The sequence below is a fragment of the Sebastes fasciatus genome, chromosome 6 (genome assembly GCF_043250625.1).
Source record: "Sebastes fasciatus isolate fSebFas1 chromosome 6, fSebFas1.pri, whole genome shotgun sequence".
Taxonomy (NCBI): domain Eukaryota; kingdom Metazoa; phylum Chordata; class Actinopteri; order Perciformes; family Sebastidae; genus Sebastes; species Sebastes fasciatus.
This window is the reverse complement of record NC_133800.1, coordinates 6473515-6498069: the sequence shown is the minus strand read 5'-3', so window position 1 is coordinate 6498069 and position 24555 is coordinate 6473515. Positions and strand designations below refer to the sequence as shown.

Genomic DNA, 24555 nt, shown 5'->3' with positions numbered 1-24555 from the left:
ATCATTTACGATGTGTGATAGAATTCTGACTGAAATAGCGTCGGCTTGCCCAAACAATATTTTATCTTTTGTTTCTATTGTCTGTCTCTGGTCACAGATGTGTGGTGATGTGTGTTCACTGTACAGCTGGCAAAGTTGTTACAGAGTTATGACACCAGTGATGTGACCGGCTGAGAGTGTATTTATTAATCACCACACCCTCTGATCTATATTCCATCTCGCCCAACCCTTTGGCACTTTGCCATGCTGCACATACATGACACAAAATAGCACCTGCACTTGGAGACGTCCACACAGTCTGTGGCCCTAAGCCATATACTGATAATAACAATATTCAACGTATTCTCATACAACGGTTCGTATGATGTCTTATTCCTCCTTTTTCGTCCGTTTGCCTACGAATGTCCAGCAACATGTGTCAATTTCTGCTCATAACATGCATACAGTCTGTTTAAAATAGTCTTCCATCTTCAGGAAAAACTTCCTTAAGCAAGACAACTGCTTAGCTAGGTTTAGGAAAAGATCCACTTAGTTAAGTTTAGGCAACAAAACTTCTTAGTTACATTTAGGAAAAGATCGACTTGGTTAGGATGAGGCAACAACACTACTTAGTTATGTTTAGGCAAGAAAACTACTTAGTTAGGTTTAGGAAAAGATCATGATTTGGCTTAAAATAACTCCGGAAGTGGCGTAACTTCAACACGTGACTTGCGTGATAAATTAATCAACGTTGACTTGTGGTTTCACACAGGACACAAACGCTGGTCTCATGGGCAAAAGTCCGGTGTTTTTTGACCCGCCCATGCACCCCGACCTCCTCCCTAAGCGGCATTCTCCGCTATTTATATTTACTCGTTCACGACTATGTTAATTACACACAAATTAATTTTGTGGGATATAAACGAATTACAGTGCATTATTTTTCGTAGGCATAGCAACAAACGGTGTATGAGAACAGCCTGCAATATTGATAATAATATGACAATCATTAATATTAGTAGTACGCTCAGATCTCATCAACAGGAAATCTATGGAAAAAGATGCATGACTTCCTTTAACAGACTACTGCTTGTGTAAGTGTGTGTGTGTGTGTGTGTGTGTGTGTGTGTGTGTGTGTGTGTGTGTGTGTGTGTGTGTGTGTGTGTGTGTGTGTGTGTGTGTGTGTGTGTGTGTGCGCGTGTGTGTGTGTGTGTGAGTGTGTGCGTGTGTGTGTGTGTGTGTGTGTGAGTGTGTGTAGAGCAATGATGCAGGCTTTGTAGCCTCTCCACCCCGCATTCACTGCATTACACTATCGGACAAAGGTGAGGCATTATCCATGATTTAGATTTCCACTGGGAGAACCGGCAGAGAGAGACTCATTCCTCAGAAGCACAATGAAGAATTATTCTGGCCAATTATATTCTGTCCAAAGTAAACGGAGCAATGGTAAAAAAGAAATGCAAAATCACAGTGTCCCACTGAAATTGAATTCGGCCCCGCTCACAGTAATGTTGGTCATCACTGTAATCTAATGATACACAAAATTCATCTCCATTTGTTTATTTCCCCCGAGGATCAGGATTAAAAGAGTCAGTGAAGCTTTACATTACTGGACCCCACTGAGCTCTCTGTAGAGGAAAGAGGAGAGGCTGCTGGCCTCCTTATAATTCTCCCTCCCATGGCACATAATGAACATGTCACTCACCAGCGAGACGAGCGCTTAGGAAAGGTGGGAGATGAAAGAAATATTATGCATGAATAGCATTTGCATGATTTGTCTTTGGGAATAGCTTTTGTTTCAAAGCACAACAACAGGACAACAGCCTCCCACCCACTGTGCCATTTGTCCTGGTTTCTATTCCCGTAAAGGTTATGCTGAGCACACATGTTCTTTTTTTCAGCAGCATCCGCCTGCTGCATATTCATATTACTACATGCAATCTCACCTGGGAGTGGCCCAGTTTCCCAGTGCTTCCTAGTGAGCAGCTCAGATAGAGATGTTGGTGATGCCTTGTTCGATTGTACTTCGTATGGTAGTATTATAGTAGTACAGTCACAACACTGTGTCTGTACTACCCTATCCAAATCAAGCATGCACACTGAAATCATACAGTGTCATTAAGCAGTTAAAACATTTAAATTAGGGCTGTTAAAGTTAACGCGATAATAACGCGTTAACGCAAATTTGTTTTGATGCCACTAATTTCTTTAACGCATTAACGCAATTTGCGATTTTTAAGTAGTAGCAGGCTCAGCTTTAAAGCTAGAGTGAAGATACTGGTATCATATGAAACTAGAAAAAGTTAAGGAATTGGTACCAACCATGTCATACTAGCTTATCACAAAGAAAGCTAAATAATCCTCAAAATTTATGCTATATTGTGGCGAGGAAAAACTGTCATGGCCATTGTCAAAGGGGTCCCTTGACCTCTGACCTCAAGATATGTGAATGAAAATGGGTTCTATGGGTACCCACGAGTCTCCTCTTTACAGACATGCCCACTTTATGATAATCACATGCAGTTCTAGTCAAGTCATAGTCAAGTCAGCACACTGACAGCTGTTAAAATACAGTACATGGGTGTTTCTGTTAGCTGGAGATTCTTTTGTTCTCAGGTCTTCAAATAATTCTGAAATTATTTAAGTTTTGAGCTTGAGTTTTGTTTATTTGCACAGGATAAAATAAAACTAATGACATTCAGATATTGAAAATGAAAGGGCAGGGAGATGAAAAAAAAAACTAGATAATATAAAACACAGTCAGAATATATATGTTATGTTATGTCATAAAAAACAAGTCTATAAAACAGAAATTGAAGTGTCTTTCAAATATGCTTTGTACGACTTTAAGGAAGATGTAATTTTGACTGAAGGAGAAAAGGAGTTGTATAAATTAGGACCCCCTGTGACTTGATTTTTGGGAGTATGAAGATTAGATGGCTGTATGGCTGAATAAGAATGGATCTGTGAATAAGTTTTGAAATTATGTTGAAGATTTCCTTCTTTGAATTGCATCTTGTATATAAAAGTACATACTGGAAAATATGAATATCATGAATTGTAAGTAATGGAATTCCAGAAAAAAAAAAAAAGGAGACGATGAGGATTTAAGTGGGTTGCAATTCTAACAAAGTGTTTTTTTGGAGGAGCATAATTTTCTGTAGAGTTGTGGAAAATGTACTTGCCCACACTAAGTTGCAGCATGAGAAGTAAGATAAATTATAAATAAATTATGAATAAAAAAGGGCACGAAGACAGTATTATTATTGTTATGAAAATAACTTTCCCAGTTATGACAATAGATTTGGTTAATTTTTACTGACACAATCTGCAGTATGTGTTCGCTCCAACTCGAGCTCTCGCTGATTATAATTCAGAGAAATCTATCCAGGTATGTTTAGCCTAAACCTGTTTATGTGATCTTCTGTGCCCAACACGGTATATTCCTCACTATTTGTTACTTTGTCCGTGTAACTTCAGATGCAGATATAAAGTATTTGTCAACTCCGCTGTAACTGACCATGTTGAGCGATTCACATTTTTGTGCACTGAGTGCTTACATGTCATCGTCTCATTTCATTCCTTCTCCAGCTGAAATACCCTGAGTCTGTTTTCAATCTTTATCAGCTCTGCAGCAGGTTTAAGTGCTAATTAAACAAGACAGGAGGCAAGAGGCAGCCTCGTCATGTTCCCCTCTGAATGGATAAAAAGAGAGAGGTTATATCCTTTAATGTGACAGCTGCACATGGATTACTCTACGTATAGTTTATACTGTATATGAACCATTTGATGACTGAGGGGCTGCAGTAGGAGCATTCAGCTTTAGAACATGAAAAGATCTACCGAGATCTAAAGAATCTTAACAGTGACATAGATTAAACAAAGAGTGGCACCTCTTAGTTAATGGTAATAAAAAAAGATCTTTCAGTAGTTTACACGTAGATGGATAGATGGATAGATGGATGGTAAAGGCAGCAACGTCTTTTTTTGTTACCTTGGACCCCAATCGCTTAAAATAATCGCGATTAATCGCATGATTATTTATAGTTAATTGTGATTAATCAAAATTAATCACACATTTTTTATCTGTTCAAAATGTATCTTAAAGGGAGATTTGTCTAGTATTTTATATTCTTATCAACATGGGAGTGGGCCACTATGCTTGCTTTATGCAAATGTATGTATATATGTATTATTAGAAATCAATTAACAACACAAAACAATGACAAATATTGTCCAGAAACCCTCACAGGTACTGCATTTAGCATAAAAATATGCTCAAATCATAACATGGCAAACTGCAGCCCAACAGGCAACAACATCTGTCAGTGTGTCAGTGAGCTGACTTGACTATGACTTGCCCCAAAACTGCATGTGATTATCATAAAGTGGGCATGTCTGTAAAGAGGAGACTCGTGGGTACCCATAGAACCCATTTTCATTCACATATCTTCAGGTCAGACGTCAAGGGACCCCTTTGAAAATGGCCATGACAGTTTTTCCTCACCAAAATTGACTGTATGTTTGGAGCGTTATTTAAAACTGAGCCCGCTTCAACCTCCAAAAGATCGATTGCATCGATGTGTTAAAGATATTTGGGCTGTTCAAACAAATTTGCGTTAACTCATTATTATCGTGTCCTAGGTGTTCACTTAAAAGCTTCAGCTATATTTCTGTTAAAGGAGAAGCAATAAGGCGAATATATTTCTCTCTATAGCGCTGCTGCTGCCACCACACATTAAACAGAAATGTGTTTAACTTCTATGAGACTTGAAGAGGAGAGTAATTACACCACATCATCCTGGGGAGAGTCCTCGAGTGTTAAAATGCAGAAAACAGTGATTCATAAATCTGGGAATGTGAATTTACATTTGCCAGGAGGGAAATACAGGGAAACCAAATGAATCCACACAAAACATGGACTGGCTGACAGTTTAACTAATTGCATTACTGGCTGACGAACATGGCGGCTTAATGAACACAGCAGTGAAGATGGACACACAAACAGCTGATGAGTGTGGTCTGACCTGGGAGGACATGCCGTGGCACGGGTAGAGGATGGCTTTGTCGTCGTCCTCAGAGCCCTGGTCCAAGCAGTAGCCGCTAGCTTTGCTGTTCCTCACCTGAAAGACAACACAGGAGGTACAGGTACTACTATGAATGTTTATGAAGAGATTACGGTAGTTAGGAAGAGACAAGAGAGAAGGTGTATGGTAGATGGCAGGTGCATAGAGTTTTCCAGGGATGGCATACTTTTGTAGGCCAACCAGGAAGTTAGCATCGCCCTGGTTCCATCCACAAAAAGCCAATGGGATGTTTCCATTGGCTTTTGGATTATTGCAGAAAATAAACTCTGTGGTAAACAAACATTCATGATATTTGCATATTTTGTTCAGCAAGATAATCTTCGCAAATGAACACCACTTTTATGATTTTTGAAGTGTAAATGCAATCGCCAGAAGTAAAAAGCTAACGTTAGACTTTAATCGAACTATACCATGGTCGCATCTGCGCAAGTATACACACCGAGGTTGTAAAGGCAGAAGAGTCGATGTGATGATGTTTAGCAGTCTCATTAGGCTACTTGTTAGCAACCGCTTTTTTAAGACACATTAGAGGGACTGTTTGTAACTTCTTACACGTATAAATCATTGCGGGTCGGTGTCCCATGCTACGCTGTTCAGACTCAGACTCCAACACAAACTACACGGAAGCACCAAAACCACAAAATTATGTCTAGTGAAGACCGTCTTGCAAAACAGTGTTGGCCGCGGTCGGAAGATGCGGAGGAGACCGGAGCTTTGGTCTCCAGGGCCGGAGTCTCTGCTGTAGTCTTCTCCTCTGCCTGCTTGCCTGCCTGCCTTCACTCACACACCACTCTCGTTCTCGCTCTTTCGCTCCACCTCTCACGTGCATGCTGACACTCCACACTGCAGAAGAGTTAGTTTAGCTCTGAGAATATCTAGTGATATATGGACGTTTGTGCAGAAATAACTGCTGCAGCTCCTCCAGACCAACAGAGGTTTCCCGTGTCTTGTGAAGTGACGGCGCTCCGCAGCGAGAAACGTTATCGTACCTGTAGCACTCTACTGGCATCAGGATTAAAGGGTGTTTTCAACAAAGTGTTTTACAGGAACAGTTTGACATTTTGGAAAATATTCTAATTTGTCTTGCAGAGGGCTTTAGAGAAGCTGGTTGTATCTTTAGATTTTGCATACAAAAGCAGGAGTGGTATAAATCTCTTCATTGAACTGTCCGCAAGAAAGCAAGTAAGCATCAAAATGCTGCAATCTTGTATTAATCTAATCTCATCTCTCTCATCAGCTTCAGCTGTGTCAATTACGTCATCCTTTGTTAAGGAGTGACTAACCAACAAAAAGCAATTCCATTAGCATGACGAGTTTTACATGAGTCGTCATATTTAAACATTCTGCGATAGGTAGGAAATAAAGGTATCAGTAGAGAAGCGTGTATCAGTCAAACCCTAGTGTATATTAACATGGTGTTTTTAATAACAAGGATTTTGCTCAAAAACTGAACTGCTCAAAAAGTACTTCCTGTGTACTGGCTGCTGTGGTCACATTTGCCACAAAATTGAATCTGAAATCAAATCAATTGCCAAGTGTTTATTTTAGGGCTGTCGATCCATTAAAACTTTTGATCACGATTAATCACAAATGAATCATATATTTTTTATCTGTTCAAAAAGTACCTTAATCGGGACAACATGGGTCAACATGAGCGTGGGCAAATATGTTTATGTAAATGTATGTATATATTTATTATTGGAAATCAATTCACGACACTAAACAATGACAGATGTTGTCCAGAAACCCTCACAGGTACTGCATTTAGCATAAAAAATATTCACAAATCATAACACGGCAAACTGCAGCTCAACAGGCAACAACAGCTGTCAGTGTGTCAGTGTGCTGACTTGACTATGACTTGCCCCAAACTGCATGTGATTACCAAACTGCATGTGATTATCATAAAGGGGAGTCTCATGGGTACCAATAGAACCCATTTTCAGGAAAATGGCCATGACAGCTTTTCCTCTGCAAAATTTAGCTTAAGTTTTGAGCATTATTTATCCTCCTTCCTGACAAGCTAGTATGACGTGGTTGGTACCGATGGATTCCTTAGGTTTTCTAGCTTTAAAACTGAGCCCGCTACAACTTAAAAATCGTAAGTTGCGTTAATGCGTTAAAGCAATTAGTGACATTAAAACAAATTTGCGTTAACGCGTTATTAGTTAACTTTGACAGCCCTAATTTATTTGTTTATTTCCCCTTGAATCGTACATTTCCTTCCTGTGTGCGTGTTACACTCCCTGCTGCCTATCAGATCCAGTGTGGCTTGTTCACACAGCAGAGTCTTATATCATCTCAAAGTGATGACCTGGCCGTGACAGGATTTTATCATGCAGTGACCAGCACCACTTGTGTCTCTCCCTCTCCTCGAGGCCTCCAGATGGTGGGGTGCACTGAGCATGAGCTTTGCTTCTGTGTGATTTGAATGTGTACGGCTTCATTTCCAGGTTGTGACACATCTATCATGCGCTGTTGTCAGGGAAGGTTCCACTCAGCCGGTCTGGTCAGCATGGCCGAGTGCGGCGCTGATGCTCAGTGACAGATGAGACTCACTTCTGCTGCGGCGGCTGTGTGGCAACACAAGGCTTGTCGACAGATCTGAAATAGTGCCACTTAAGTGGCTGCCGCTCTGAGGAATCCATTAGCTGGGTGCCAGAGCCAAAAGCGGGCGGCAGGGGAAACAAATTCGCACAGCTTTGATGAGTCTGGAGGTTAATTTTGATGTATTCTGACATTGGATTTGCAGAGCATATTGATTCGCCACTGTTTTCCATTGTTGGAATTGATATGACGAAAAACGGTGCATTTCAGCAAAACTCCAAATAGTGTCTGACTCTGGAGGGTGTTCAATTCTTCAACCTGTCATAATCCTGTTTTCTTCCCCCACTGTGCTGAGTGCACATCCAAGCCCAAAACAATCAAGTTGGAATGGAAAACTAATAAGTGTTTAATTAAAACTCATTCTGAGGAAATTGCATCTAATCCTGTGTGGTGATGCTGCATTGCTATAGCAACAAATACCTTTACCTTAGACTGGCTACAGTGAATTCATAGGTATTTTCTTTATAGTGGTGGATATGAGTCACTGCCATGACTGTTTATCTATACATATCAGCTCATGTTTGACCACCTCTTACTTGCAAAGGGTTTTGTACAAACTACAACAGATATTAATCTAATATGTAAATCGCTGCTGACATCAAATGTTTCTCAAAAAAGACACAGAAGTCATAGAAAAGATCCTGATAATGAACAGCTCACAAATTAATGAATTCTCAACCGCCTCATTTTCTGTATATATCATCTGTGGAATCAAATTAGCTGTCTCAGTTAATGCATCCTCTTCAAACCACAGCTCTGTAATAGAATTACAGATGATGATGATGATGATGATATAGCAAAATCAACATGCGGAGTATTTCCAATAATCCTGTTAGTATCTCACCTCGCCGTATGTGATGGTGTTGTTGTAGATCCGCATCTCTGGGTAGACGTGCTCAAGGTACCAGCGGAAACTCCGACACTGCAGCCTCTTCCTTAAGGCCAATCGCTCCGAGACATCCCCGAAATCAACCCCGGGGTTCTGTCAACAAATGGTGCAAAACAAAGACGGAGAAAAAAAGAAGCTCTTAGCCAGCGGGCTCTTTACTTTAGAACCGAGTGAGAATATACTAGCTGCTGCTGCTGCTGGAGAAATGGAAGACGCGAAGAGTGTTGAGGTGCTGAGAGGACGCAACGAGCATTTAGTTAAGAGATGGATGGATGTGCCTGTCATGTGGGACCTTTATTGTTCTTTCATTAGACATGATCTGTGCTGAGCAAATTCTAATCAGCTGCTTAATTATGAGCCCTCACGGCCCTGCCTGCCTCATGGAGGTGGCTTCCCAGATTGATTAGGGGAATGCCTAATAGCTGCACTGCCTGGCACAGAGGCCTGATCCCGATACACACGCACGCACGCACGCACGCACGCACGCACGCACGCACGCACGCACGCACGCGCGCACGCACGCACACACAAAGCCCATATCAGTATGTGCATATACAGTACACCACTTAAATGTGCATTAATATGCAAATAAACATATTCTGTATAGCCATAGAAAATATACATTACATGCGTATTAAAGGACAATGCTCTTCCTATAGAAATTGATGCAAACACACACACACACACACACACACACACAGCTGTCTGATTATTACCCGACACTGTTTCCAGGCAAATCCCTCTCATCAGTTTCCCCTCACTGTAGGAGTCTACAACCAGCTGCTGAACTTGCGTTCAACATCTGTTAATAATGAATTCTTTATTTGTACCATAAAGTGACACTAACAAATGCATTCAATTTCAGTGAGATGTTGTTTGGTATTTGGACTTGGGGCTCACCACTGTGGTGAATCATAAAGCCTTCCCCCCCACCACAGTAATTGTGCTCTCAGCGGGTCCCTCAGACAATAACAAGAATGTGTGATTGTGTATGGGCGGGTTAGGAGGGCGGGGAGGGAGGGAGGCTGGGAGGGGGGTAGATGGAATAATCGTAGCGTTAGGTCTTTGTACTGTACACAAAATAACTCTGCGCCACAGGACAGCTGAGGTAATAACGTGCCGTGCCACTGTGTTTGTAATTACACTAGAGAAGGGATGTGGCCTGATTGGCTAGTTTGTCAAAGTTGCCCCCCCCTCCTCCTCCTCCTCATCATGTCCTCCATGCTGCACTCACACAACGGCTACAACATTTCCCCAGCTGGTACTTCCTACCTGCACTTAGTGAGTTCTCATGTAATGATGTTTGTGCAAAATGTGTAGACGACATGCAGGCATCAGCAGCATATCAGACCTGTATGTGACCACCACACAGCCGGTTAGTGTTTTGTTATGAACAGCGGCGTGTTGTGTTTGGGCAGCGTTCAGAGGCCTTCGCTGACGTCCTTCACTGACAATCATCTCATTCTGCACGGCTGAAGAGGCAATTAGGACTCAATATTAAACTCTTTATTAATGAAAGTAGCTGTTTATTATTTTGCAGCCCATCTCAAAGACCCTTGAAAGCAATTAAACTAAACTGATGTGTGTAAAAATAGACTGATTAGACACGAGGCTCATCTCATTCACCACCTCTCTCATCTGTTTGGAGAGAAAACTCCGCCGCTTCCCCGCTCTGCCTTTGCTCTGCTGCCAGTGTGAAGGTCAAATGGGATGAAATCTGAATTTTGAATTTCTATTGACTAGTGTCTCCGGAGAGCCGGGCTGCATGTCTGAATGATCAAGTGAGAAGAGAAGAGAGGGAGCAAAAGGGAGCTCAGGGTTTGAGGGAGGGCGCGATCTCAGACAGAGGAAAAACTTACGTTCATGGGAATGTTCCAGGCCATGTAGACGTGGGATTTGTACTCATCCATCCACACCTCGGCGGCCCGCAGGGCGTTGCGCTTAGCGTAGTAATCTATGTCGTTGTTGTAGGGCTTCTTGGTGCGCTCGATGTGGGCCACTCTGGCACATGGCAGGACTTCCATACTCCCTCCACACTGCCACACCTAAAGCAGACAGCAGCAGGAAATAGAGTCCATGTTTCAATCAAATGTGGATTCACATGGGAATGTTTTTACTTTTTTAAATACATTAACATTATAAGAATGAAAGATGCTTTATTTCCACTGTAAGTGCAATGGAAATTAAACTTGACTCAAGTCACAAATCTGATGACTTTAAACTCAACGTCATGAAGTCAAAAAAGGTCTTGCACTCAGGACTTATGACTTCACTTTACTCTCTTGCTTTAAAACTCGAAATCAACTTTCCCAAGGCCCAAATATGAAAAATTATACCACTGAAATGCCTCCTTTTTCTCGCTCATGAGGCAGTCATCCTCATGAGCCCATTACTGAAAACAAACGCAATGTCTTCACCATATTTTGGCCAAAATGTAAGGCTTTAGAACACACTGATAATCAGGATTTAGAAGTGGATTATGCTGCAGTGAGTGGTTTAAGAAGTTTCTATGGACATATTGAGACTGTTTCTTCTACAGTGAAAATTTGTTGTGAGTGCATCTTGCATGTAGTCAAGCTAAAAACAGTTGCATTCCTCTGAAGAAGAAACCTACCTGAATATCAGGCAGCTCCTGTTTCCACCACAGGAACTTTCCCCCCAGAACTAAGAACGTTTTGAGGAACTCATTGCGTTTCGACCGAGAAATTACGTTCTGGGACATTTTATGGGGCATTTTTACCCCCCAAAACGCCCTGGTCAGGGGGTTGTACTTTCTGAAAGTACCGGAACTTTCGGGGTGGAGTTTGCACACACACAGCATTGCTGCTTCAACGGCTTCAACTCGTGTACCAATTCATTCATAAAAAAGGAAGTACTTTAGTATCAATTTAAGACCATTTTAGGACGAGGGGAGAGCATTTCTCTTCGTCTGATAACAGTGAAAGTAAAGTTAGGCTCTGCTGTCGGCCTCCCGACTCATTAAAAAGTTCTTAGTTTAATTTTCCTCCACTGCATTTCATTCATTATATTCAACGTGCTTCAGTACATATATGCAGCAGTAAATATCATTTTCGTAGTGAGATGAAACCTTTAAATTCTTTTATTTTTATTTTTTACCCATTTATTTTTTTCCTTTTTTTAGATGAAACATGTGGACACGCTGAACTGCAGGCTGCACAGTGTGTTTACTGCTGTGACCACAAGCAGTCCTCGTCTCATATCGTGTTGCTTTTTCATACATCAGCGAACTAATTTGCTTAATCTTCGTAAATCTTTAGACAACGGTAGAAACACAGATAACAGTGGGCTTTCATAGTTTTTGCCATTATTCCTCGGTAATGATAACATTGTACTCACAAAGTGAGATCTTGGAACACAGCAACAGTGCTACAACAAAGTTATTTGTGACAAGAAAGAGCAGTCAGAAAATCAGATAAATTGCAAAAAAAAGAAAAGTTTAGCTAGATTTTCTTAACCACTGTATTTTGGAGGTCAAACCAAAGGTAGGTACAGCCTTGCACAGGTTGTGTGCAGCCACAAATACGGCAAGCGCTGAAGGTCAATATTGACTCCGGAGCTTGGTCTGTAAACAGTGATGGATGTTTGCAACCTTTTTAAACAACCTCACCGCATTTCAAGATCTTTGCAATTTACTCAGTGAGTACAATCTAATTATTACCAATGGGAATGCCCAAAACCACCAAAATAACAGTAATCAACCAAAGTGTCCAAGGAAACCTTTTAAATCCTTTTTACCTACCCTTCTCCTCTGTCTATCTGCATGCTTTGTTTGTACAAAACAGTCATAATTTACCATGTTATGCTAAATTATTCCACAACACACAGTTTCTATTGCTTCAGTTAAAATAAAATCTTGCTTTAAAGTGCACTCTAGGGAATAAGCTTGACATTTCAACCACTCATCACACTGAAGCCCAGGAGTTAAAGGAGGAAAATACACACATATTCTTATCTTGAAACTATTCAGAGCAAATTTAAATACAGGGACAAAGGGTCAAACGTACGTCTTCATTAATGCATCAGTTGCATCATGTTCATAACTGGATTTGCTGTAGTCATCTGCTTTCTTATGCAGCTTACTGATTAACATATAAGATGTATGCATGGACACACAGAACTCCGCTATTAAATATTCCAGCTCACAACAGAGCCCAAGCCAAATATACAAAACACAAAGTCCGTGCGATACATACAAATGGGAGCCGAGTGCAGCGCGCACAACGACCACTACACTATATTATCTCACAAACTTATACTTTTATCGAGCTAGTCTTTCTTTTAGGGCTGTCAATCCATTAAAATATTTAATCATGATTAATCACATGATTGTCCAGAGTAAATGACAATTAATCGCAAATAATACACTTATTCTTTTTATCTGTTCAAAATGTACCTTTAAGTGAGATGTCAAGTATTTAATCCTCTTATCAACATGGGAGTGGGGAAATATGTTGCTTTATGCAAATGTATGTATATATTTATTATTGGAAATCAATTAACACAAAACAATGACAAATATTGTCCAGAAACCCTCACAGGTACTGCATTTAGCATAAAACATGTGCTCAAATCATAACATGGCAAACTGCAGCCCAACAGGCTACAACAGCTGTCAGTGTGTCAGTGTGCTGACTTAACTATAGCTTGCCCAAAACTGCATGTGATTATCATAAAGTGGGCATGTCTGTAAAGGGGAGACTCGTGGGTACCCAGAGAACCCATTTTCATTCACATATCTTGAGGTCAGAGGTCAACGGACCCCTTTTGAAAATGGCCATACCAGTTTTTCCTGGCCAAAATTTAGCGTAAGATTGGAGCATTATTTAACCTACTTTGCGACAAGCTGGTATGACATAGTACGTACCAATAGATTCATTAGGTTTTTCTATTTTAATATGATGCCAGCATATTCTTGCTTTAAAACTAAGCCTGCTACAAACTAAAAGTTGCATTAATGCTTTCAAGAAATTTGTGGCGTTAAAATGAATTTGCGTTAGCGCGTTATTATCGCATTAACTTTGACAGCCCTGCTTTCTTTGACATGACACGCGTTTGCTTGATGCTGCAACTAGGTGATACTGTCCGTTATAGTCTGCTGAAGCGAGTGAAAGAGCGTGGGATAAATGGCTCTGTGAGCCTACGGCCCATAAATACAAAAGTCCTCAGAGAGTTGCCTATGACAAGCAGAAAACCCTGATACCTTGAGTGCTGTGCGTATGACATAAAGAGTGATATATAAAGCCAGGCAGTAAATATTTGTCATATTGAAAAGCATCTATCACAGCGGAAAGTATTGATTGATTGCAGATTCGGAGATGTTGTGACACTCGTCCGACATACTCAAGGTAAGTGAAAGAGAGAAAAAGTGTGCAGCATTTGAATTTTAAAACCCTCTCCGAAATAACAACCTCCATTGATATACAGTATGCAAATCTGCAAATCTGTGCCATGCTGTGGGAAAGTGGCCCAGCAGTTACACACTCACGCACCGCCATCAGAATGCCACAGCATATGGTAATGTCCTTCCAGCCGTACAAACTGCAGAGCCGCCACCACCCACAGTATCTTAATGATGATCACCACAATGCGTAACAGATGTTGTGATCCATTAACTTCTCTCTGAACCCAAAACGATGCCCCCTGCATGGTGTTAAAGGAGACTGCTGCTGCAAAACTATTCTCTCAATTAAGTCCAGAGCAGGGGTGAAGACTGTGTTGAGCTGACCATGTTTATTTAATGCCACACGAGAAAATACAGCTTCTTCTACTTCAGGGCATGTTCACAATGATCATGTTTTGGAGTGATGTATTCAAACTTTCCTCCCATAGTTTTGTTCCCTTGGCCAGGCTAGATCAGTACAACTGAACTTATAATAACAAATCACAACCTCAGGTGTGAGCTTTCTCATCCTCCTCCTTCTCTCTGTGTAGTTCTTCTGTGCCAAGTGAGTATATTAAAACAACTACTCACCCCTAAATACAAAAGCTCTGAAGATGATTAAAATCTATTTGAAGATCTAGTTTGTTCTTAAAGTGGAAGTAGGCAGAATATTTTTGGCATCCTTGGGCACAAATTCCATAATAACCTTTAAGCATATTGTAATTCAAGTGTTCTGAGAGAAAACTAGACTTCTGCACCTCCTCATGGCTCTGCATTCAGGCTTTAGAAAATCTAGCCTGTGACGGGAGACTTTGGCCAATCACAGGTCAATCATATCCGCAATGTTACACACATTCACACCTGAAAGCTTCCCAGTTCAACCACAGTCTGATCTGCTGGTTACTGTGCAGCTCCACTGGAGCGGTTGGGGTTAAGGGCCTTGCTCAAGGGCACCTTAGTGGCCCACCCAGATTTATCGATTTTATTGATATTAGGTAATTCCTAATTTGTTTCTTACTCCTTTCTATAGCAACTACTCTGTATTTTGTGTTTTTATCGTAACTTTCTAAAAAAGGATGTCAAAATAACATTAAGATCATCATCCACCTCTGTTAAATCGCAGTGTTGAAACAAGCTGAGCATTTGTTAAGATAGCAAAAAGCTCAATCAATTCACCAGTGTAAGATCGTGTGGGCAGGCAAGATGTCTGAATCAGTAAGCCTTGAGCCATGTGGCCAAGTGTGCAGCATTCAAGGAAATGAGACACTATCAAACATTTACCCAAGTCCCACTTACCATAATTAAAATTACCATGTCTCTGTAATGCTCAAGGGTGTATGAAGGCTTGTGTTTAATTGTACGTTAATAAAGGCATCCACCCTTTGTTATTCTCTCTTACCCCGAAGCCCTTAATTGCCCAGGGTGCATCACCGGTGGAGTTCTCCAGAGCTGACCTGAGCTTAAACACCTCCATTGACTGGCTGACCCCCCCCCCCCATCTTCACTGCTGATGATCCACAGTGACCCTGGCCTAAAAAATCCATTAGTACTTTGGAGTAGGCTTTACCTGCTTTGCTGCTTCCCATGACAAGTGCTGCCTTCCCACTAGAGCCTTCATGGTTGGTGCATTTATGTGGGTGTAAGTGCAATACCAATTGAATGGTAAGTCTTTAGTCCTTGCAGATCACTTTTTGTATCATAGTAAGCTCTGTGTAATGCCGTCTCTCCTTGGTTTCTTAATCCAGGTTTCCTGTTTGAAATCAATAGTGTGCATATGAACTGTATGTGTGTGAAAGTATCTGTGTGTGTTAAGTGCTTGCACACTCATGGATAATTGAAAATGTGTATATGTGTAATTGCAGTTAGCAGTTTGCCCGGCACTAAAAGCAAATTGAAGATCGATATTTTCTCAACCACCATTTCCAGGAGGTCAAAAACCTTAATAGCTAACCAGGCTTGTGAAACAGGCTTTAGTTTCTCTGCATCACATTAGGCTTCACGTAATGTCGTTCCAAAGAAGCAACGCTTAGTTTTTTTCAGTAATGAGGGAGAGGATTATTTTCTATTTTTTTCTTTCATATGGCATCAGTTCACTGCACATCATTACCAGTGTACCTCCAGACAGCTGATAATAATACTGTGTGGCTGTAATCATCTCAATAAGCACCATTTATTTATCACTACCTGGTGCTACAAATCACATGCTTGGTAAATTGCAAGAAACTATTTAATGCAACATCCAACAAAGAAAAATGCTGCCAATTTTGGTAGCTGTAGGTGTTCAGAGGTCCAAATACTTTTAGGACCGAAAAAGAAGAACTATTCCAAAAGTGTTCCAGGGCTGAAAAAAAGAAGATAACATTGCTGAATAAATTGAGCTGCTGTAGCTTCTTACATACATACTAAGCTCTGTTCACTTCTGGGAGCAGGGTAGAGTCTGAGGCGCTGTCTACAAGCCAGCTGTAGGTGTTTTATCTATGCGGTTTACCTTGCTCATCAATCTCCCTCAGTATAATTAGAGTGACTGATTATATGTTTATACAATGTGCGTGAGAGTGCCAAAAACATTTCAAATGCTAAAATCACATCATATCAGAAGAAAGGGAATCTTTTTTGGAACTCATACAGTATGTATAACTTGCCGGACACCACATCAAAGATTGCAGTTACAGGGTTGAATGTAGTGGTGCTTCTCCGTGTTGACAGTATTTTACATCCGACTAAGATTGTGACTCTCTTCACTGAGATCAACATCAGCGCACTACAGTGTTCGGTCTTTTTGATATGTGACAAGTGGACACGAGCATGGCCACTGCAAGGCCACCATGTCACTGAAAAGTCATTTCCATCTTCCCTCAACAGGTTCTTCCTTCACCTTCCAGCACCTCCTTTGGAGATTTGGTGGTCAGTACATTCAGACAACTACTTGATCTAACCATTTCTTCATTAAGTAGGCATTCAGACCAAACGATAACCCTTAAAAGGCAAGGGGGCTGCATTGAGGAGGGTGTGTTGCTTCACGTACTACTGAGACGATCAAATACGGTCCAGGAAGTTCAGTTTGAGTAATACATCCATGATTTTGAAGGCTTATTGGAAGCCAAAACACTACACTGTAGTTTAAAATGCTATGACAAGACTTTGCAAAAAAAGAGTGTAGTTTCGTTTGGCAAAAGAAAAAGGGAAACATTTTTTAGTTTTTTTTTGCCAGAGCCTCTGCAACAAAACCCCGCTGAGTCAACACAGTGGTCTTACTGAAATGAAATAGGAGGATGTGTTTTTTAATGCAGCTGTAATATCAATTCAAACACAACTTAAGACTCAACATCATTCCTCAGGCATCATTCCATCAGCTTTTGGTCTTGTATTCTGAATTCAGCAGTGTGGATTGTAACCAGTGATGTTATTGCAGTACTGCACTGAAGTACAAATTTGAGCTACTTGTACTTTGCTGGAGTCTTTTCCTTTCAGGCCACTTTCTACTTCTACTCCACAACATCTCAGAGGGAAATATTGTACTTTTTAATTCACCACAATTATTTGACAGCTTTAGAAATTGAGATTTTTGTATTCAAAACATACAAAGAGCTCGTAAAATGCTTTCTTATAAATTAAACTACCCAACACTATATACAAGTACATTTTCACAAATATGAGGATTTGCTGCTTTTTCCTTTAAAATATTTTAATAATTTCAATATTTAAAATGTTTTCTTTTTTAATAATTTTGAAGTTTGTACTTTTGGTTTGACAAAACAAGCATTGTGATGATGTCACTTTGGGCTCTGGGAAATTTAACGGCAGACAATAATCAAGCAGATTGATCCATAACAGGGCCACTTGCATTTACACGTTTTCGCGTTGGCTACCGTTGTTCTCCTACACGTTTGGCACACAGGAGAAATTTCAGTTGGTTGCAATCTGCAACCTCACCACTAAATGGCGCTAAACCCTACACACTGCACCTTTAAAGAAAGTAACTGGATACTTCCTCCACCACTGGAATTCAGCTGCCTTTCAGCTCTGGGTGCAGGCGTCAGGACCTAGCAGGACCTCTCAGCTGCTTGACGTGCCAATAGTGTATCATTTGTACATAGTTCATTGTTGTGGACTGCACCTGCTCTATACACTATTTATTGGATTAATTGACAGTTTCCCTGTACATGTGGAGTCTGTAACAGAGTGGAAAGATGCAACAGCGAACATCTGGTTACTTTGTTACCTTTATTTTCTGAGTGAGGAGATTATCTGGTGATGTGAAAAGCTAATCACAAACCACTAGGAAATCTGGTAGGTGAGGTAAATTTCTTCCTTGATTTAACAGCAAACAACCTGGTACAAGACATCTGCAGGGACTCAACTCTGCCTCTGCCATCAGTGCTTATGTGATCTTTTCAAACATGTGAGAGAATCACCGATCTGATGATTTGGAAGAAAAAACCCGACAGCAGATTGCGTTGCATTCCAGAACCGCTCATGACTCTATCCTGCAGCCTGTTTCTTCATAACCAGGGATTCAACGCATTAGCAAAACAAATCAGACCAAATGTCTGATATGTTTTCCTTCCGACAAAAAAGACGTAATAAGGATGCTTGTGCTTTTATGTTCACTCTGGAAATCATGCTAACGCCATGCTGAGAGCACCTCTGCTAATGACATGGTCTCACTTTATGTTGTTATTTTGCAAATCAACTAGAGAACTAGAGGTGGAGTCAATCACGCTAACTAATCTGAGTTGTGCTACAGTACATGCAAATCTGCTGCTATACTTACTTAATAATAAAATTGGAATACCTCGTTATTTAAATAAATTTACATATAAAAAGATCCTATAAACACATGGAACACATGCAAGAAAAAAATGTCAAAAAAACATATTGTACAGGGGAAACAGCTTCAAATGGAGGGATGACATGCTGCAGTTACAGGTTGTTCTTTTAAATATTCTAATATTATGGAAATATAATCGCATCTAAATACCAAATAAGATTGTTTTAATCTTTTACCTTAAGACATCCCACACAGATGGGACCACAGGACCGCGTTTTGCCCAAGTTCATTTGGCAGTGACCCGTCATAAAATTGCAGCCTGCATCATTAAGAGGAAGCACTTAACACAGAGCACTTTGATGTAGTGGTAATTTAATTGCTAATTTAATTTAATTGTCTCTGTACATGCAGTTAGTTAATTGCAGCTGGACCATTTGCGTGATAAGCTCCACGGGGCTACAGAAAACATCAGCCATAAAAAGCATAAAAGCTATTAACAGCAGTAAACAGGTTTCCATCAGCGCCATTACACAATACAATCAATAAACTGGGAAAATGCAGCACGTAGAGGCTCATGACGGGCATTTACACAGGCTTTGGACTTCAGATCCTGGATTTTTTCATGGCAAAAATAATATTAACATGTGGGTGAAAAAAGCCACTGAAACAACATTTACTCCATCATGGGCCAAACTCTTCACTGAGAGTGGATTATGTTTAAAACAAAAATGGGGCATCATCAGTGTGTCAAGATTGGAATTACTTTGCAAGGGATTGAATCAACCATTTCCGTTAAATACACAGTACAGTGCTGCTGATTGTTGACAAAATCTAAATAAATCCTGTTGGCAAAACTTAGGTTCGCTTTTGAATGGCTGGAAACCCAGAGAAGGGAAGGTAAGTGTGACTAGTGGGCTACTAAATTAATTTAGTGTTGCTTCTGAAAATATTGATGCTGCTGGGAATTTCAGGTCTTTGACCAGATATATCAATTGGTCCCCAGTGCATCAACCCTGAAGGCTGGATTATGCTGAACTAGTTGACGCATCGGCCAACCAAATTAGAAAGCAAAAGTATTTACAGCTGTTTCTAACAGCCACGCTTGAAGGCAGCATGAAAAGCAGGTATTATACTGTGCTCTCCGCAATTTGGGTATAGGTTAGGTTAGGTTATGGTCACGGTCAGGCGTCATAGCGATGACTGCCTGGGGTTTGGGTAAGGTTGGGTGAGCCAAGCATCTCAGAAAATGACTGGTTGGAGTTATGGATGTGTTTGGGCTCTGGTTAAAGGAAGTGGAAACACAAATAGATGGTGAACAGACATTTTCAGATAGTTTCAAATAGTGACTAATCTCTATTCACATGCAATGGGACAAAATGTTGGCATCGGAAGCACTTTGGTTTCCGTTTGTAGTCCGAGTAGTATTGACCAATTATGTTCGAGAAGACTTTGGTTGAATGCAAGTAAAGAGTCAGAGCGGAGAGCAACAGAGGTGAACAATCCGGTCGTACACTTCATATTTCAACTCCAACTCCACTCTTGCATCTGAATTTGCTAATTGGACTGTAAACAATGAGCAGCGCGTGGGGAAGAAAGTATTGGCCCGGATATCTGTTGGTTACACCGGAACCCCAGAAATATAGCCCCTTGCTCCCAGAGGCAAATCCTTTCTCAGATCGATAGCCAGTGGGTTCTGAGATTGTGTGGTGACAAGTTTTGTAAAGAATGAAAAACGAGAGCCTCCTTTTCTCACCTCCGCACACCTGGCCAATCACTGTATGAAGAGTGTGTGAATGTCGAACTGTTGGTTTAGGTTACAGATGATACAGGAGACAGGTGATGTCAGAAAGGTGTGGAGGAAGGAGACTCCAGGTGCTGTTTGACCTTCTGACAAGCACTTCTTTTATAGGTACCTTGAATATTAGCCCCTGATTTTCAATCCCTCCAGTGCAACTTTTACTGGAACTTCAAGGATGATAATATTACCAATTAGGCCTTTTCTCAGTCAGTGGTCAAAATGGAAAAATAGGGCAGAGGAGATGGAGCCACTGAGCAGCTACAGTAAGAGCCCAGATTGAAATGATGAAAGGGAGGGCTGAGGTCATGCAGACTTAATATAATCCCTCATCTTGGCAGACAGCTGACATATTTGACAGACAGGGAGGAAAATAACCCTGCAGCAGCAAACACAGGCCCAAAGTTTGCCCGGATGAGTGTAGCAGTAGCCTGGGGTCAACCAGAGTTCATCTCCACTCTCTCAGCCAGTCTGTGTGCATGACTGAAACGGCTCAGCCACAAGCCGATACCAATAGGTGTGAAGATGTGCGGGTATCTAATTTTAGCCGAGAGAAACATAATCTGGAGGTATTTTACTGCTCTGACGGACTGACTGATTGTCTGACTGTGTATTGATCTTTTCAAAAGGAAGAAGACACCTCATTCTGCCATCCACCTTAGCTAATGATAGCTTCCTATGGACGCTCACACACATCAGATTATTGACACGTTGGAGTCATGGTGCTGGTGCATGGTTTCTGCATCAGTTCATTTACATCTGGCACCACCGACAATATTTCCACTTGCCCAACAGTTATTGGAGATACAGTGGCCAAAGATGCTTGCTATTCAACAAAGAAAATGAACATACTGAATTGAAGTTTACTTATTCTGGTGAAAAACTTTGAGAACTATTCACAATTTAAGAAAAGAACAAGGCTCTTTATTATAGGTGTCATATCGCAAAGTGAAATGTAGCAGCTCTGGTTCCTCCGGGGGCATTAATTGACTGCCAATCTACTTGCTTGCTTGAAGTTTCTTCACAAAACATCATGAAAATACATTAATTCCTCCTGCCATTTGTTCCTCTCCATATGGAGCAGAAGATAATTACTACTGTGTCATTACTGCACTGTTGGCGGACCACTGGGAATTAACTTTATATAACTCATGTCTCTACTTTCAACAGCTCCTCCATTCATTTAGTATTCCTCTCAGCTAGCGAGGTGTCTTGTGATTGTGGAAACTTTAGTGCAACTCTCCGTGGTTTTTCTTTTCTGTCATTTCAAAATCATTATAAATAATGTCACTATAAGTATATAAATCGAAATATCTATTTATTTTGTGGATATTCAAGAAGCTCAGTTTGTAGGCAGGTGACATTTCAAAACCTGAACTGATGATCTTCCCTCGGTGTGTCCGCTGCATTCAAAATTGATTGTGCACATGCATTAATCCAGCAGCTCTCCGTCCTGGTACTTGAGTACACATCCGAGCTGGTTTTCTATCCTACATGTATCAGCTACTAAATAACATTCATCTAAAATCCCAGGTGTTAAGTCGTTCCCTGACTAGACTGTAATACTTGAGAATAAAGATTGAAGAACCACTACATTATCAATACCAACAAACAAACAAACAAACACTTGAATATGTTATATGCTCTTACGTGGTATGACACAAACATGAGCATACAGTTTGTATTTTTCATTATTCGCTTTGATAAACTCACACAAAAAAAATAGATTAGACATAAAAAAAAAACTGTCAGCATGTCCACAATGAGAATGTGAAGTTACAGCCAGTATGTTTGTTCCTGTTTATTAAAGTCGAGATTAAATGAAAAATGCCTTTTTAACCCTTTTAAATCACATCCCCAGTCATATTGTGCACCGATTTAACAACATGTGCAAAAACTTACAAAAAAATTAATTTCTTTGGATTTTTCTATCAAAATTCAACCGTCTTTTCTTCCTGTAAAACAAAATATAATGTGTGCTTCCGTAAGCTATTACACACCAATTTCAACCAGCTGCATTCTAAGCCCGCCCACTTTTTAGTGGTTGAATCAAATGCGAAGGATTTGATTTAAACTTATAACAGTATATAACTCAAATATTTAATGTCGTTGGGATGAATAAATTGGGTTTTGAATTATTTTCAGAAAATCAGTTCTGAGGCAAAGTTTATCATAATTGCACATTTTGTTCAGGAAGATAATCTTCACAAATGAACAACACTTATGATGTTTGAAGTGTGAGTGCACTCGCCAGAAGTAAAAAGCTAACGTTAGGCTATAAACGAACTACACCACGGTCACATGAACGCAAGTATACACAAAGAGGCTGTAAAGGCGGACGAGTCGGCGTGATGACGTTTAGTAGTCTCATTTAGCCGCTCGTTAGCAACCTGCTTTTTTAAGACACGTAAAAGCTTCAAAATTAACCAGTTTATATCGCAGAACAAAATGTTAAAATCTCTTCAGCTTGTGTTAACCACAGACTGTATTTCAGGCATCTAACTAAAAACCCATAAAAGAAATCCATTGACTTCCAGACTAGGGAACCAGAAGTGCTAAAATGCTAACTCATTTCTAGGTTTTAGGACTCATTCCTGCAGCACTCTTTACTCACAGTACAGAAGCTAAAGGCGCTCTAACTTCCGTTCACTGGGACTTTAACATAGAAACAGGAAGTGTATGGGTATGCAGCCACACTGTAAGACTTCGATGTAAATTTACAGCGAGATTCTAACAGTTACATACTGTAAAATGCTTTTACTGTATATTACTGTGAAAGCAATGCATTCTGGGAGTCAGAACGCTTGCTCCCATGATCCCAGCGGTCAAGTGTATCTTTTCACAGTAATCTACTGCTGCCGCTGAGAATCTCGGGAAAATAAATTAACGGCTATTTTTCTAAATTCTCGCGCGTATTTTTTTCGAGTTGACCGTTGAGCGCCGCAGCTCAACGGCTCAACTGTCAACAGCTCAACGGTCAACGGTCACTCTGGCAGCAGCAGCAGCAGCAGCAGCAGCATCGTTGTTGTCCAGTGCAACTTGAGGAGAGACAGCAGCAGTTTGGATAAACACTTTTTATTTTCACCACCGCCAGTTCCATTTTGATCGTCAGACCAGACGAAGGGAAACTCCAGTGGTTACATTACGTTACTTTATGGTAAGTCAAATCATCAAGTTGTATGGTACCTTTGCTAACACAGTGCACGTTCCTCCATGGATGTACATTAGCTAGCTAACGGTAGGTCGTTAGCTATTCTTAGCTTTGTCTATATTTCAATACTCATTAGTATCACAGGTAACAAACATCAGTAGTCTATCTTATATTCACGGTAGCTAGCTAGCGCTAGCACGTTAGCTAGCGCTAGCTCGTTAGTTAGCGTTAGCTCGTTAGCTAGCTGGTTTTAGCTTAGTCAGCATTTAAATTCTCAATATAATTACTAATAGGTAGCAGCAATCTAAAAGGGAGACGAGGCAGTATCTATCTTGTGTTTCAAGAATGTTCAACTGTCAATTTTGCCGCCATGCATGTGGTACTAAATATGCCTTTGTTAGGCATATGAAAGTTCACCAAAACACCCCACACATCACATTTAAATGTGCTTTCCACGATTGTTACCGTTCATTTGGCAAAGTTACAGCTTTAAAATGCCATGTATATAGAGATCACCCAGATCAGAGGGAGTCAAGCTTGAGGGAAGGATGTTCTGGCATAAGGACATTAACATTAGACGTTTTATCATGCCACATCGATTTCTGTACTGTCAAATGTGACAGTTTGTCTACATTATTTTCTCACTTGAAGACTCACATTAAAGAGGGGAAACCAGTCTTATGTCCATTCACAAATTGTGGTAAAATGTTTACTGTGATATCCACTTTTTCATCACACTTGTCAAGAACACATAAAGGTTGTGTAGTTGGTAATCTTTTGAGTCAGATCAGGTCAGGTAGAGATGATGGAGAGAATACTGTTGAGCAAGCAGGGTGCTCACATGAGCATGCAGGGTGCTTCAAATAGAAGAGAGA

General features: G+C 40.6%; 1 protein-coding gene across 1 annotated transcript in view; it reads right to left on the bottom strand.

The window, feature by feature from the left end:
• Positions 1-24555, bottom strand: part of galnt9 (polypeptide N-acetylgalactosaminyltransferase 9) — a 111583-nt gene that overhangs the window by 5648 nt on the left and 81380 nt on the right. Inside the window, exons 7-9 of the mRNA XM_074637332.1 lie at positions 10422-10607; positions 8518-8655; positions 5007-5102 (exon numbers count right to left, since the gene is read on the bottom strand). Coding sequence (XP_074493433.1) covers positions 5007-5102; positions 8518-8655; positions 10422-10607 — 420 coding nt within the window. The remainder of the gene's footprint in view (positions 1-5006; positions 5103-8517; positions 8656-10421; positions 10608-24555) is intronic.